This window comes from Lolium perenne, chromosome 3 (assembly GCF_019359855.2).
Source record: "Lolium perenne isolate Kyuss_39 chromosome 3, Kyuss_2.0, whole genome shotgun sequence".
Taxonomy (NCBI): Eukaryota; Viridiplantae; Streptophyta; class Magnoliopsida; order Poales; family Poaceae; genus Lolium; species Lolium perenne.
Window position 1 is genome coordinate 327,850,904 of NC_067246.2, and position 15,243 is coordinate 327,866,146.

At 41.5% G+C, this 15,243-nt stretch overlaps 1 protein-coding gene across 1 annotated transcript; it reads left to right on the forward strand.

Moving 5' to 3' along the window:
- The first annotated feature begins 247 nt into the window (after positions 1 to 247).
- LOC127340406 (probable glutathione S-transferase) lies at positions 248 to 934 on the forward strand. Its single transcript, XM_051366161.2, has one exon. The coding sequence runs from the start codon at positions 248 to 250 to the stop codon at positions 932 to 934; it is 687 nt and encodes a 228-aa protein (XP_051222121.1).
- The last annotated feature ends 14,309 nt before the right edge of the window (positions 935 to 15,243 follow it).

The window sequence follows — 15,243 nt, forward strand, 5'->3', positions numbered from 1 at the left end:
ATTCACGGATGGAATTGCGTTGAAAGTACATGGAATTGAGGTTTCACCAAAAAAGTTTAACAATCTCTCGCTGACACCATTACTCGCCGTCAGCCGGCAAAATTTTCCTGCATGAAAACGCTGTAACACTACAATACCACATTCGCTGACACCATTGCTCTCCACTACAGTGTACCGGCCACGGCCCTTCAAATACAGGAGCTTGAACGACCGGAGACACACTATCTCGGGAGGGAAGCACACGAAAATGTCGGAGGCAGTGAAGGTGATCGGCACCCGGTTCAGCGCGTTCAGCCACCGCGCTGAGGTGGCCCTGCGGCTGAAGGGCGTCCCCTACGAGCTCATCGCCGAGGACCTCGACAACAAGAGCGAGCTGCTGCTCCGGAGCAACCCCGTCCACGGCGGGAAGGTGCCCGTGCTCCTCCACGGCGACCGCGCCATCCCGGAGTCCCTCGTCATCGTCGAGTACGTCGACGAGGCCTTCGAGGGGCCGCCGATCCTGCCCACCGACCCCCGTGACCGCGCCACTGCGCGCTTCTGGGCGGGATTCCTCGACCCGAAGCACTGCTGGAGGCAGCTGTGGCTGGCGCTCTGGGCGGCGGATGCCGACGCGCGGAGCCGGTTCGGGGAGGAGGCAAAGGCTAGTCTGGCGCTGCTGGAGGCGGAGCTCGGGGACAGGAGGTTCTTTGCCGGCGACGGCGTTGGCTACGTTGACGTGGCAGCAAGCGGGCTTGCATACTGGCTCGCGGCTATGGAGGAGGTCGCCGGGGTGAGCATCATGGAAGCTGATGAGTTCCCGGGTCTATGCAGGTGGGCGAAGGAGTACACGTCGAGTGACGCCGTGCAGGGGTGCTTGCCGAACTGGGACGAGCTCGTCGCCGGCTACGCCGCCAGTACGGAGAAGTTTAAACTTGTAGCCCAGCAGGGATTATAGCTGTATACATGTGTGTGCACGGTTGTGGGGTTCAGTTCACTCATTCTTCACTCCATGAGTGTTCGGAACTGACTGATTCTATGAATAAACTAGTATTGCAGTTTCTAAGTTACGGTGCAGTTCGGAGTAAGCAAGATCGATGGATTTACACGCTCTACATTTTTTGTAAGTTGCAACTGATTGTCTGATACTAGCTAGATGGATAAATGTAAAAGAAGCAAGTTTTAGCACACAAAAATAACAATGGTTTTTTTCTTATGGGTGCGGCTAACGGTTCCGAGTCGTTTTTCTTAGTTGCAATCTTACTTAGAAATAATTTTTTTTTAGTTATAACTTAACTTGTATCTTAAAAAAAACTAAATAGCAATCAAAATTGCAATTCAAGTGCACAAATCACGATATAAATGAGTGTTTAAACTTACTGATTCTATGAATAAACTGGCTCTTGGGTTGCATATACTTCCTTTATTTTGAAAAAATCATCTTCGACACATTTTAAAACGTTAAGTAATTTTAAAAAAAATCACATATATATCTACATGTCATGTGCGTAGATAGTCTTTACATGAAAAATCAATTTATCGTTTGGGCTGTGTAAAAAAAGAAATTTTTGGTGCTAAAATAAGGCTTTTTGTGAGACTTATTTTATATTTATACATCAGTCATAAAAATATTATTTTTCGTGAGACTGTATGAAAACTAGATTGGCGAGATATACATGCAATTTTTTAAAACTTTTTTTGACAATTAATAATATTTTATTGGGTGAAGAAAGCATATGCACCCGAGAGCTGAATTGAATTTCCGGATTTACGCCCTCTACATTTTTTGTAACTCAAAATAGCTAGATGGAAAATAGTAAAAGAAACAAGGGGTTTGAGCTGTTTGGAGTTATTTTTCCTAATTGCAATCTCACTTACAACTGAAAATTTTAGTTGCAACTAAATTTATAACTGAAAAATCTTAGTTGCAATTAGTCCAACTTGCAACTTAATGCACGAATCATGATACAAATTTGGCAGTGTAGGGCTCGAATGAGAACCTAAGTTAATTCTCAGCTAGAACTAGGAAACCTTTTTTATCGGTGTAGTCATCTTCTTCTTAACGATTATATCCTCTCGTCTTGTTAACAACCTTCCAATACTTGCGAGTCATATCGCAGTGGATGACCGCGGAAATGATAATATCAATTCATGCAGAGCAAACCCCACGCAACGAGGTCCTACGGACACGTACAAGCCAGTAAGCACTAGGCAGCATAGTGTACCTTTGTCGAGTGCTCCGATATTTCACACTCGGTAAAGAGGGGAACCACCGGCAAAGATTCATTTTTCGGTAGTGCATCAGCCCATGGTTGGGTCGGTAGAAAATATAGAGAGAACAATGAAGGCGGTAGCGGAAGATCGAGTGAACTATTAGAAAAATCACATTGATATACCTACCTATGCTCATCATCAATTTTTTCGATCGAATGTATGTGTACATCGAGGGGACGGGAATCATCTTCTGTTCACATGGGATGCTAAATCCAAATCAGTGATGTGTGCAAGGTTACAGATCAAGTGTAGCTAGTTTTTAAAAGCAAGCGTATCGAATCCACAGTGAAGTTGAATGGTAATGGTTTTATTGCCTCTTGTTACATTCACTTAAATGTACTTGCAAGTTTTCTTTAAATCCAAGGCAAGAATAATAGTAATTGTATTTGTGAACTTATGAACAAAGTAAATAAAATAAACTAAAGTAAATGAGACTATGTTAATGCTAGTAAAGTGACTGAAACTCAATATGATTAAAGCGTTCTTGGGGAGTTGTGAATCAATCACTAGCCTAGGTATAATATCGATTTTATCTTTTATATATGTCGTGTGTGGCAAGGTTCCTTATGAAAGCGCATGGAGCCCCCATGTGTGGTTTTGGTAATTAATGACAATCCCTATGGACTAATGTTTGGATTGAGTTATATTTGTAGCAGTTGTCCATAGGCACTGCTTGAACCATATGTTGGCTTCAAGGTTGCAATAAGAAGAAATTGATGAAGAATAGTAAGTGTCAAGTATGTCTTGAAGATGAAGATGAAGATGAAGTGAGCCCTCAAGTTTAACTTCAAGACATCAACATGATGAAGAATGAAGAAATGAAGTGCAAGTTCAAGATTAACCATCTCGAAGAGATCATTTGCTTGAATCTTGCCATCCATATGGTGATCATGGATATGTGAAGATGCATCGAAGAAGAAGCTCTCCCATGGTGGATTATGAGGGAGCAATCCACAAGACTTCGTCAAGCAAGCACAATCAAGAAAGGCGTCCCATCTTGTTGCGGTCAAGATCGTTATCATCGAGCTCAAGAGGAACGCGCAAGGTTAAGGTTTGCTCTTGATAGGGTTTCTTTCTTACCGGTCTCATGGTGTAGTTGGAGACCGGTTTATAGTTTAGTTGCCGTACTATCAAGAGGGCTCTCAAGTGAGAAACTTGATCGTATCGTTCGGAGAGAGCTCAAACCTTTACATCCTTGCATCAATCTTTCTTGGTTGTTATTTGGATATTATCCATGTGGTGATTTAGAGCTTGTGGTTATTTCCATAGCAAGCTCTAGTTCATCGAAAACGGATTCCGCATGAATCACTTGTTGCGTTTTCGATATTGGAGTTTTTCTCGGTTCTTCGTGTTGAGAGGTTTCACTCTAAAATCCATAGAAACATCTACCCCACTTGTTCTTAAGTTTTTAACTCTTTGTGGGGCATCTCTTGTCACCCTCTTTACAACAAAATTAGTTACACCTAAATCCGAGTTTCCTAACTCAAGTTGTTGCATTTTCCATATTGGAGGTTTATCGGTTTGTCTTTTACAGATAGGTAAAACCTTTATTCATTTGTTTCTATACTCCCGTGCTGGACTATGATGTTTCTATGCACATTGTTGTAGATCTTGTTGTCGTGATTTCAACGAGCCCAAGATCATCGAATTCGGAGTCCGGATGCAAAAGTTCTTAAGGTTTTCGTATCGGGTGTTTGGGTAAAAACAAGGAGGCCGGAACTGCCGCCAGGAGCACCCCGGCACTGCCGCCGGGAGCACCCCAGCACTGCCGGCGGCACCAGGCCGGCACTGCCGGCCAGTCGCGATTTTGGCCCCAACGGGCAGAAATCTGAGACCCCTTTTTAAGGCTTTCTTCCTCCTCTCTCTCCCCACTTCTTCTTCCTCCTTTTGCTCTCCACCATTGTTGACCTTGAGAGCTTTACCTATCCCTCTATTCCTCCCATGCTTCTTGAATCTTTTTGAGGTACAAGTAAGAGGAGATCTTGATCTACATTTCTACCAATCAAATCCCTCTCTTTGCGAGTGGAATCCTCTAGATCTTGATCTTGGAGTTCTTTGTGGATTTCCTTTGTTCTCCCTCTCTTCTTCCCCCACAAGCTTTTGTAGCTTTGGTGAAATTTGGGAGTGAAGGATTTGCCATTGCATTTGGTGCATCGGTTTGAGCTTTCCACGGTGATTCGTGGAAGTGAAAGCAAGAAAGTTGTTACTCTTGGATTCTTGGAACCCTAGACGGATTCTAGGCATTTGTGGTGAGTTGTTGGGAGCCTCCAATTATGTTGTGGATGTGTGCCCAACCTTTGTGTAAGGCCCGGTTTCCGGCTCGAAGGAAATCCCTTAGTGGAACCGTGACCTAGGCCTTTGTGACGAGGGTCACCGGAGAATAAGGTGAAGCCTTTGTGGCGCTCGGTGTGTTGTGTGACTACCGCATCTTGGGGTGAGGCCTTTGTGGCGTTGGTGTGCATCGAGCAACCACACCTCAAGGTGATGCCTCTTGTGGCGTTCGGGAGCACTAAGCCACCGCCCCTCTCCAACGGAGATTAGCACTCGCAAGAGTGTGAACTTCGGGATAAATCATCGTCTCCCGCGTGCCTAGGTTATCTCTATACCCGAGCTCTTTACTTATGCACTTTACTTTGTGATATCCTTCGTGCTTGAAGTTATATACATCTTGCTATCACATAGTTGCTTATCTTGCTTAGCATAAGTTGGTGGTGCACATAGGTGAACCATAGTATATAGGTTTTGGTCTTGACAAAGTAAACACTTGTTTTATCTAGGCGGCATCTGTGTCCTTTCAATTGGTATCAGATCCCGGTCTCTCATTTTAGGCTTCACCGCCTTGAGAGTAAAGATGTCGGCTAGAGGATTAGTGCAGGATGACACTCTTATATTAGATGGCACAAATTATGTTGTTTGGAAAATTTGCATGCTTAGTCATTTTCGGGACATTGATCCACATATGGAGAAAATTGTAGATATAGGTTTTTATCCTCCTATGGATTCACAAAATCTATCTTTAGAGGATGAGAAAAATTTATATCTCAATTCTCAAGCTTCTAATGTTCTTATGAATGCTTTGAGGGATGTAGGTCTTTTTCCATTCTTGCCTTTTTGGAGTGCTCATGAGTTATGGACAAAGATTCAAGATAAATATGATGTGTCCAATATTATTAAGGATGATTGCATTGCTTCCACTTCCGGCCGTGATGAGTTCTCATCTTCATCCACTTCACCAATGTGTGGCAAGATACAAGGTAATGATATGGTGAGTGGTGATGAAAATTGCAATGTTCATATTGAGCTTACCATTGATGATCTTTCATCTCTATCTCATTGCAATGCTTCATCTTTGGACTTAAACACTTCTAGAACTATAAATGGCATACATCTTTGTGTTGATAGTCCTTGCATATCATGTGTAAATTGCTTAAACAAATCTCATGATGATATGCTTGTTTTGTCTTGTTGCCATGATAAAAATGCTTCTATTTCCTCTAGTTGTTGTGTGACTAATAATGTAGAGGAAACCGAGGATTCTATTGGTCAAGACAAGATCTTGAATGGAGCCTCAAGTAACTCTTCATCAGTATCTCACGGTTCTCATATATGCCTTATGGCCAAGGATTCCACGGTATATCCTACCACGGAACCTAATATTTCTTGTGTTGATAAGGATGAGGATGATTATGAAGAAGAGGATTGGGTTGTCTCTCTACGTGATAAGGGTAAGAATGTATATTGTGTTCTTTGCAAAGATAAAATTGTTCGCTCTCACTTCTTTGAAATTTTGACTATTGCAATTGAGAGCCAAAAACTTATTTGGATGCGTGAGAACACCATTGATAAAATGGGTGCTCTTGAACGTGAGTATGCCAATGATGTGGCATCCCTAAAGGATGAACTTGAAGAAGAACAATCCACCAAGGAAGCTCTTGTGGAGACCTTTGCTCTAGAATTGTCTAGAGAAAAGGAAAAACCATGATAGAGCTCTTGAGGTGGCAAATGAGCTAAAGATAAAGAATGATAAACTTGTGTTTGTTAATGCTAAACTCCTTGAGGATTTTGAGCAACTCAAAAATGGCTCTAGGGTCATTGAGAGTGCGCTCATCAAACTCACCGAGTCGCATGAGCAACTTAAAATTTCTTATATAAAAGAGCATGCCAACTTGCCTTCTCCTATTGCTATTAATGATGATGCTTGTGCTACTAACTATACTTCTTGTGAAGCATATATCTTAAAGGAGAATGTTGAGATAAGGGCTCAACTTGAATTGCTAACTAGCAATTATGGGAAATTGGAAGAAAATCATGGAAAGCTATCTAGCTCACATGAGAATCTTCTAGCTTCCCATGATAGGCTAAAGTTAGTTCATGAGGCTATCATGTCAAAGGTAACATCTTGTGAGCCTCATGTGGACATTAGCACTAGTACTCAAAATAATACATTGCCATGTGCTACTCCTAGTAATTCATCCACTCATAGTATTGATAAATCTTGTGATGAATTACTTTCCTTGCCTTGTTGCTCTAACAATGAAGTTTCTACTTCCTCTAGCATTTTTGTTGTTACTAACCAGGTAGAGGAAATCAAAGAGCTCAAGGCTCAAGTCACTTCTTTAAAGAAAGACTTGGTAAAGAGTCATGAAGGGAAATGCAAACTTGACAAGATGTTGAGTGTGCAAAAATCCCCCAATGACAAGAGTTTACTTGGATTCAACTCCAACAACAAGAACATGTCCAACAACAAGAAGACCAACAACAAAAAGGGCCAAGTACAAGTCAAAGACCCGGCCAAGATTGTTTGCTTCAAGTGCAAAATTGAAGGGCACCATGTTAGATCTTGCCCTTTGAAGAAGAAACAAAAAGGGAAGCGGCCTCAAGCTCAAACTCATATTCAACCTCAAGTTGAAGAAAAGGCCAATTCCCAAGAAGAATAAAGCTAATGCTCCTATTGTGGAGAAATCTAGTGAAAAGAAGGAGAGGAGAAGAACTTGATACATATGCCGTGAGAAGGGCCACATCTCCTCCTTTTGCACTATTGGTACCTCATCCAACCCTATCATCATTGATGATGTTTATTAAGTTTGCAAGGATGAGGTTGAGAATGTGTTTGCCAAATATGTTGGTGCTCAAAGTGGTGTCAAGAAAAGAATCATTTGGGTTGCCAAGCCTATTGTGACTAACCTCTTAGGACCCAACTTGGTTGGGGACCAACAAGCTCAAACTTGATCAATAGGTGTTGTTGGAGGGCATTGGAGATTTGGCTACATCATGAAGAATTAAGGGATCTTCATCATTTATATTATCTCAAGCCAAGTCTTTTGGTTATCTTGCTTCTATCATATATCCAATGTTCCTCCTTGCGGTAACATGTGCTCAACTTATTTATATTGAAAGTTACTCGCCCCTTTGCATGTATTAGTTTTGTTCCTAGCATGTGTTTGTATATGTTGTGCTTCCTACTTGCTTTTCTTGAGAAATCAAGTCTATGCATGTTGGGTTGCACACCATGTATTTGTGTTTGTGTTGGAGCCTCTTTGCATCTTGTTGTATCTTATATGGCTCTTATGAGCGATTAATGGACTATCCCATTTTGGGGGAGTGATATGCCTTTGGGAATTTCACAATCCTAACAATGTGTGTACATGAGGAATATCACTTAGAATTGATATTGCAAGATTATCTAGTCTTTATGTGGTATGTCATCCTCATGAGAAATTCAAATTCTAATGTCCATTAATTATCTCTAGTTGGATCTTATTTGCCTCTTGTGAAAATAAATTCCTTATCACATTATGGGGGAGTAATAAGCTTTGTGCATATTGCAGGCCTAGAAATTGTGAATATTTGAGGTTGTGTCACATAGAATTGATATTGTAAATTATCTCTCTCCTATGTGGCATGTTTGCTCAAACAAGTTCCAATTTGTTTAAATGAATTCATTGCTAATATCTTTGTGGATCTTGTTTGTGAGAGCTTTTCTTGGCATGGCTTTTCACAACGTGTCCCTCAATACAATTTTGGGAAACCATGTGCTTCAGGTTATGCTATTAATTGCTTTGCATGTTGGTATGACTAATTGAAGCTATCAAGAAACTCTCTTTGCATGGTCCTTAGTTCCTATCTTTTGCCATATGTTTTATTTGTCGTAAATATGATTTTGGATATACTTGCAAACTACCACCAGGAAATATTTCCTAATACCACTTGTCCTAGGACAATTGGAAATCTATTATGAGGTAGATATTTATTGATCATCTTTACATTGGCTCTTGTGTTTAATTGCCTTATTTCTTGCCATGAAATTGTTTCGCCTTTGACTCCCATGTGTCGTCCTTGCATCTTATGGATCTAATTTGTTTTCTTGAACTCTCTTAGCGTTCTATTAGATATGGGTAGAGTGATGATCCTACTCTCGTGCATTTCGTGTCCAAATGCAAATTCCTAAATAATGCACTAATCTTGGGGGAGCTCTCCTCTATTTGTTTGAATGCTACATTTATGATCCTATCATAACATCGCTTGATAATTATCAAGTATTTGATATTGGAAGACAAATCTTTTCTTTTTGGTATTTAGTGCCATCATAAAAAGTGTTAAGGGTTTGGTTTATTTGTTGGAACATTGCTCTCTTGGGATTTAGTTATCTCATTCCTTTGTTTTTGGGTTTAATTAGCTTCTTATAATGAGATAAGTCTTTGAATTCAATCTTGTGTTGATTTGATTTTTCGATATAATTTGGACAACCATTGTTTCTTGATTTAATTGGTGTTTTGTCCAAATTGTATCTTCCTTTGGTTCTTGAAAGTCTTGTGCATGCATATTTAATATATGTATATCTTATGGCATGTGTTACTTTCTTTGATCTAATATATAGGGTAAACTCCATCAAATCCTAATTTGATTAAGATGTGCGTGAAATTCAATTTCATATCTATATGCACATAGTTATGTGGAGTTTGTCCTATATGTTGTAGTGTGTCTAACTACTTCGGACCCAATTAGTTTGGGGACCATATTGTACTTACCTTTGCGTTAGGTACAATGGAGATGCATTGGATGCTTGTCTCACACTTAGCAAGAAGTGGTGACTCAATGGTAATTTGAGGCAAGCTAGGATGATCAACGAACTCATATCTACTACATCCACACCAATGTTATCTCTGTAACAAGTATCTACTCATGCATATTTTTCTAGCATCCAACCGTGTGGTTGCATCTTGGCATGAATCTCTTGATTTGCAAATATTATGCTTCTTGCAAAGATTTTAATGAAATCTCTTTATTGCAAATGTGACTAAATTGAGATGAGCACATATGTTGGGAAGTATATAAAATCATGCTCATGATTCATTCATCCCGAATATGCCTATCTAGCAATTTTATTGCATATCAATTCCTCAATCTTCTCACATGAGCAACATTGATGAAAGTGCAAATTGAGTTATTTGTTTTGGTATCCTTTCTTTGTGATACTTGTTGCTCTTCTCAAAGCATCTCAATTATCTTCTTTCTCTTGTTGATATTTGTGATGTCTTTTATGTGTTTGTGGTTGAAGTTTATGAATGTACAATAAGATAAAATTGAGCCTTTGGCCATGCTATTAAGCAAAAAAACAATTATTGGTATATTGCATGACTTCGTCTTGGATATCATGTTATATTTCTTGTGTATCTATTTTGTGTGTACAAGTTTCTTTGTGAATAAACATCTTCGTGACATTGTCCACTTAGAGAAATTTTTACACATAAGAGATGATACATCTCCATGTGATATCTTATTTATTTGTTGTATGTTGATTGGTCATGCTAAGGAATATCATTCATTGGAGACTATGATGATTCTATTTTCTCATCCTTGTAATAGTCTTATAATATGATTTGCCATTCCTTTCACATATCTTCTTGGTTGAGCCTTTTATTATTGTGCCTCTTACTTGTTGCTCAACCATTTGTTTGTTGCAAGTGTTAAGCTTAATTTTCTATCTATGTTCTATTGCAAATGTTTGTGTTTTAAATGGTAATGAGGTAGTGAGGATTCCATGTTATGCATATTGTATTCAAATGCAATATTTTAATTTATGCATGTACCTTGGGGAGCTTCCTCATTTTACTTAAAGTACATTTTTGCGTTGATCATAAGAGTTTATTTCACTTGGTATATTTTGTTTTGAATGATATTATGGGAGTGATGATTCCATATTTGTGCACCCATATTCCAATTTAAGTTGTCTATTTTGTGCACAAACCTTGGGGAGCTTCCTCATATTATTTAGAGCAATCTTCTTGATCTTATCATAATATCTATCTTTCTTTTGGTATCTTCTTTGTGCTTCATTTGTTGAAGCTTCTTGACTTTGTTATCCTTTTTGCAATCTTTGATACTCTCTATAGTGTGATTCCTTCCGAATATTCGTCATTGGATACGTGCATTTGATTCCACTCAAATTATGAGAAATGCACACGGTATGGAGGAACTCTCACTATACTGGTCTTCTAAATTTTTCACCCATTTCGGCAATTGGTGCCAATGGGGGAGAAGTTTGGAGGGTTTAAGAGAATTTGGTTATGTCTTTGCTTTGTGCTTAAGCATGTGCCTTTCTTGCATTGCATCTTGTTGCTTTGCATAGTTGAATATTTAGAGCAAACTCCACAAGGCTTTGAATGCCAATGTATGCCACACGTGCATATATTATGGGGGAGTTTGCTCTATGTATTCAATTTGTTTGTTACTTAAATTTCTTATATAAACCATCTCAAAGAGATTGTCATCAATTACCAAAATGGGGGAGACTGAAAGTGCATGGAGCCTCCATGTGTGGTTTTGGTAATTAATGACAATCCCTATGGACTAATGTTTGGATTGAGTTATATTTGTAGGAGTTGTCCATAGGCAATGCTTGAACCATATGTTGGCTTCAAGGTTGTAATAAGAAGAAATTGATGAAGAATATTAAGTGTCAAGTATGTCTTGAAGATGAAGATGAAGTGAGCCCTCAAGTTTAACTTCAAGACATCAACATGATGAAGAATGAAGAAATGAAGTGCAAGTTCAAGATTAGCCATCTCGAAGAGATCATTTGCTTGAATCTTGCCATCCATATGGTTATCATGGATATGTGAAGATGCGCCGAAGAAGAAGCTCTCCCATGGTGGATTATGGGGGAGCAATCCACAAGACTTCGTCAAGCAAGTACAATCAAGACAGACGTTCCATCTTATTGCGGTCAAGATCGTCATCATCGAGCTCAAGATGAACGTGCAAGGTTAAGGTTTGCTCTTGATAGGGTTTCTTTCTTACCGGTCTCATGGTGTAGTTGGAGACCGGTTTATAGTTTAGTTGCCGTACTATCAAGAGGGCTCTCAAGTGAGTAACTTGATCGTATCGTTCGGAGAGAGCTCAAACCTTTGCATACTTGCATCATCTTTCTTGGTTATTATTTGGATCTTATCCATGTGGTGATTTAGAGCTTGTGGTTATTTTCATAGTGACAAGGGATTAACTTGTCAATGCCTACAGATTGTAGACTTAGGGTTTCGTAAGAAGTAGAGGGCAAGTAGATCTCGAAGGTTCAGCCGAACAAAGGTGCTCAACTCAATAATACGGTGGTTCAAGTTACAATGATTCGATCCCTTCTTTCTGCATCGGCTTCCCCTTTATATAGGAGGAGAACCCGAGGCTCATATTGTATCGTACAAGGAATTCTACCTCGGGTCGGTTTCGACCTTTCCTTATATTACATATATTTCCTATATTGACTAAAACTCCTCAAGCCGCACGTTCTTGACTTCATGGGCCTTCAATCCTTCGAGTCCATGGGCCTCAAGCTCCTTCGGGTCCATAAACTGAAGACATGTATATACATATAGAATATCTCTTGGGCATACCCATGTCAGTAGCCCCCGAGATTTTGCCTGAATCGTGGAGTCGAGTAAAATCTCCATCATACATCTGTCTAATAAAACTTTTCAAGTAAAATTCAATTTTTTGCTCGATATCTATTTTGTACAGGGATAACAGTGTATGAGGCTGGTTCATCTGACGGATCAGGTACCAGTTAACTGCTCTTGTGGCAAGCCCGCATACACCTACTTCAGGCTCAAGTCCCTGGACTCGAACCCGGGATACTGGCGTAATTCGACACGTGCCGCTTCAGGACTTATCGTTAATCAAATCCTAGCCTATTTTATCAAGTACCCAACGCGTCCGTCGGGATTTTTCTTCACATCTGTTGACGTGGATAAAGTGGGAAAGCGCATTCGGGTGCGACGCCACGCCACGCAGGACGGATCCTGGGGTCTTACCTTCATGATTCTTTTTTGAATCACGGCATCCAGAGTTTTTACCGTGGCGGACGCGCTCCGGGAATATATTGTCGAGTGCCTTTGTTCGGCTGATGGAATACCTCATTTTTTCGAGTTGCTGTATCAATATTTTGACTCTCCCGATGGGAGTATATGACGAGTTTGTAAGACTCGAAGATATATGCCAATTGCCGATTTTTATCGGGTGAATACTATATTGCCTTTCTATATTGTCATGAATATATTTCATCGGGTGCGGGACCAGCGCTCCCGATGGGAGTAGCCACCGAGGCTACAGCCTAGTGTTTGCACTTGGGTGTAGGCTCAACTTCTGCTATCTTGTCTCTTGTATTAAATCATAGGGAACACTTGTCGAAGATTCTTCAAATTCATCGGGTGCGCGACCAGCGCTCCCGATGTGAGTAGCCCCCGAGGCTACAGTCAAGTTTTTTGCACTCGAGTGTAGGCTCACATTGTTTTTCTTCGACTCTATCTTTTTCTATATTGTCTATTGAGAACTCATCTTTTAAGAGTAGCCCCCGAGCATATGGGCAGGTACTTGTAGCTGATCATAGGCTTCGAATTATCTTCCTGCCGCATACTATTTTTCCAACTCGAATATTTCTTCCAACTCGAATGTTTCTTCCACTCGAATGTTTCCAACGGTTGACGTTGAAGCTGACTAAAACCATGTGTTTCTTCCTTGGAAAGGTACATCTGCCCGTTGGACTACTGTGTTGTGGGCCCAAAATCTCTGTCCTCTGCACACGTCGTGCATAGTGGGGCTCGCACGTTCTCCGAAATTTTAGGCACGCGCGCGGTAACGCCTATTTGTCATAATTTCAGCTGTAAAAATATTTTTTACTCCTTGCCACGTGTTAACCTCAGATTACTTCTCGTATATCCAACCGCCCAAATGTCTCTACCCTTTAGGTTAAAACTATTTAACCCTGTAACTCTGTTCTTCTTCCTCACGCCGCCAGATAGATATCCTCTGCCTTTGCGCTTGCTCCTCATGTTCATCGTGCTTCTGTGCTCCCCCATTGTTCTCGTTCGTTGATTTTAATCAAACTCCTTCTTCCTCATCCTTCCTCACCATGTCTTCACGATCCAAGCACACCAAGAGCGTTGCTCCTGGCACCTCCGCCCGCGCTGAGCGAATCTCTGGGTGGGAAAGATTCCGCTTTTCCACCGTAGACCTGCGCAAGCTCAAGAAAATGTGCCTGCTCATGAACGGCGAACTAACCAGGATCCCTGGCGATGAAGCTGTGCCTAATTCTCCCGAAGGTTTTCGGGTAACATTTTCTGACTTCCTCCTTCGCGGCTTCTCCACCCCAGTCCACGAATTCCTTCGTGGGCTGCTCTTCGTCTACGGGATTCAGCTATTCCAGCTGACTCCCAACTCTCTCCTCCATATCTCGATCTTTGTTACTTTGTGCGAGTGCTTCTTGGGCATTCACCCTCACTGGGGCCTTTGGAAACGCATTTTTTATCTTCGGCGCAACAATTCTGGCAGCGCTATCTACAATGTAGGTGACGTTTGTATTTGTGTGCGACCCGACGTTGGTTACTTCGACTTGAAGTTCGCCGACTCGGTGCAAGGCTGGCGCAAGAAATGACTCTACATCAAGGATGAGCCAAACGGCGCCCAACTCTACGGCCTCTCTCCTGTTGACCTGCCGCAAGAAATCCTGAGGCGCAAGTCCTGGGATGCCGAGGCCACTCCCGAAGAAATAGCTGCTATGGAATCACTTGTTCTTCGGATCAAAGCGCTGCAGAACACGTCAGGACAAGAACTTTTGGGCGTTCAAATACTGGCGTATTTTCTTCGGGTCCGGGTGCAGCCTCTTCAGGTTCGCGCGACTCCTCTTTGGATGTACTCCGGTACTGGCGACTCTGCCCGGATTTTTGCCGACCTTCCTGTGGGGGAACTCGAAAAGCTGGTTCGCCGGTTTACCTCCCTCACGAAGAACGACATTGTTCCTACAACTTGTCGAGTGGAGCCCTTCAGCGCTGCTCACCCCCTTCCTTCTGTAAGTACCCTTGTCGAACTTTTATTGTCTTGAACTTTCTTGTCTGGTCTTTTTCTGCTAACTCACACTTTTTTGTGTAGAACCATCAAATCCGTTCACAACTTCCCCCTCTCCCCGAAGATGGAGAGGTAGTCGAACGATTCATCATAGATGATGAGTCACAAGATGCTTCGACACGCGCCGCCGAACCCGCAGGTACTGAGAAAAGTGCGGGTTCATCCGACAAGCTCACCGAGTCTGCAGGTGCCTCGGATTCTTCCTTCACGCATTCCGTTCCTTCTGCTGCCTCTCCCGAAGGGCACAAAAGGAAAATATCTGATCAAGATTCTGGCGAATCGAAGTTTTCGGAACCTGTCGCCGAAGAAACTGCACCAGCTTCGATCCTTTTGGGGCTGCTGCTACTGTGAGCTCGTAAGTGTTTTTTTCTTTTTAATTTTACTCGAATATTTTGACTCTGTTTTGTTCTTATGTCGCACTATTTTGTATATTGATAGGGACGAGGAGGAACATCTTGAAGTCGATGTTTCTGAGCCAGCAATCACGAACACATCACATACGCTGGTCATCTCCGAAGGGCCAACGGCTCCTCCCGAAACTGTTGCTCCTCCTCGAAGCCCCCGAGCCTCGAAGAAAAAACCCAGGATATGTGTCCCTGC

Coding starts and splice junctions, on each gene's coding strand:
- LOC127340406 (XM_051366161.2), top strand. CDS start 248: ATGTCGGAGGCAGTGAAGGTGATCGGCACCCGGTTCAGCGCGTTCAGC.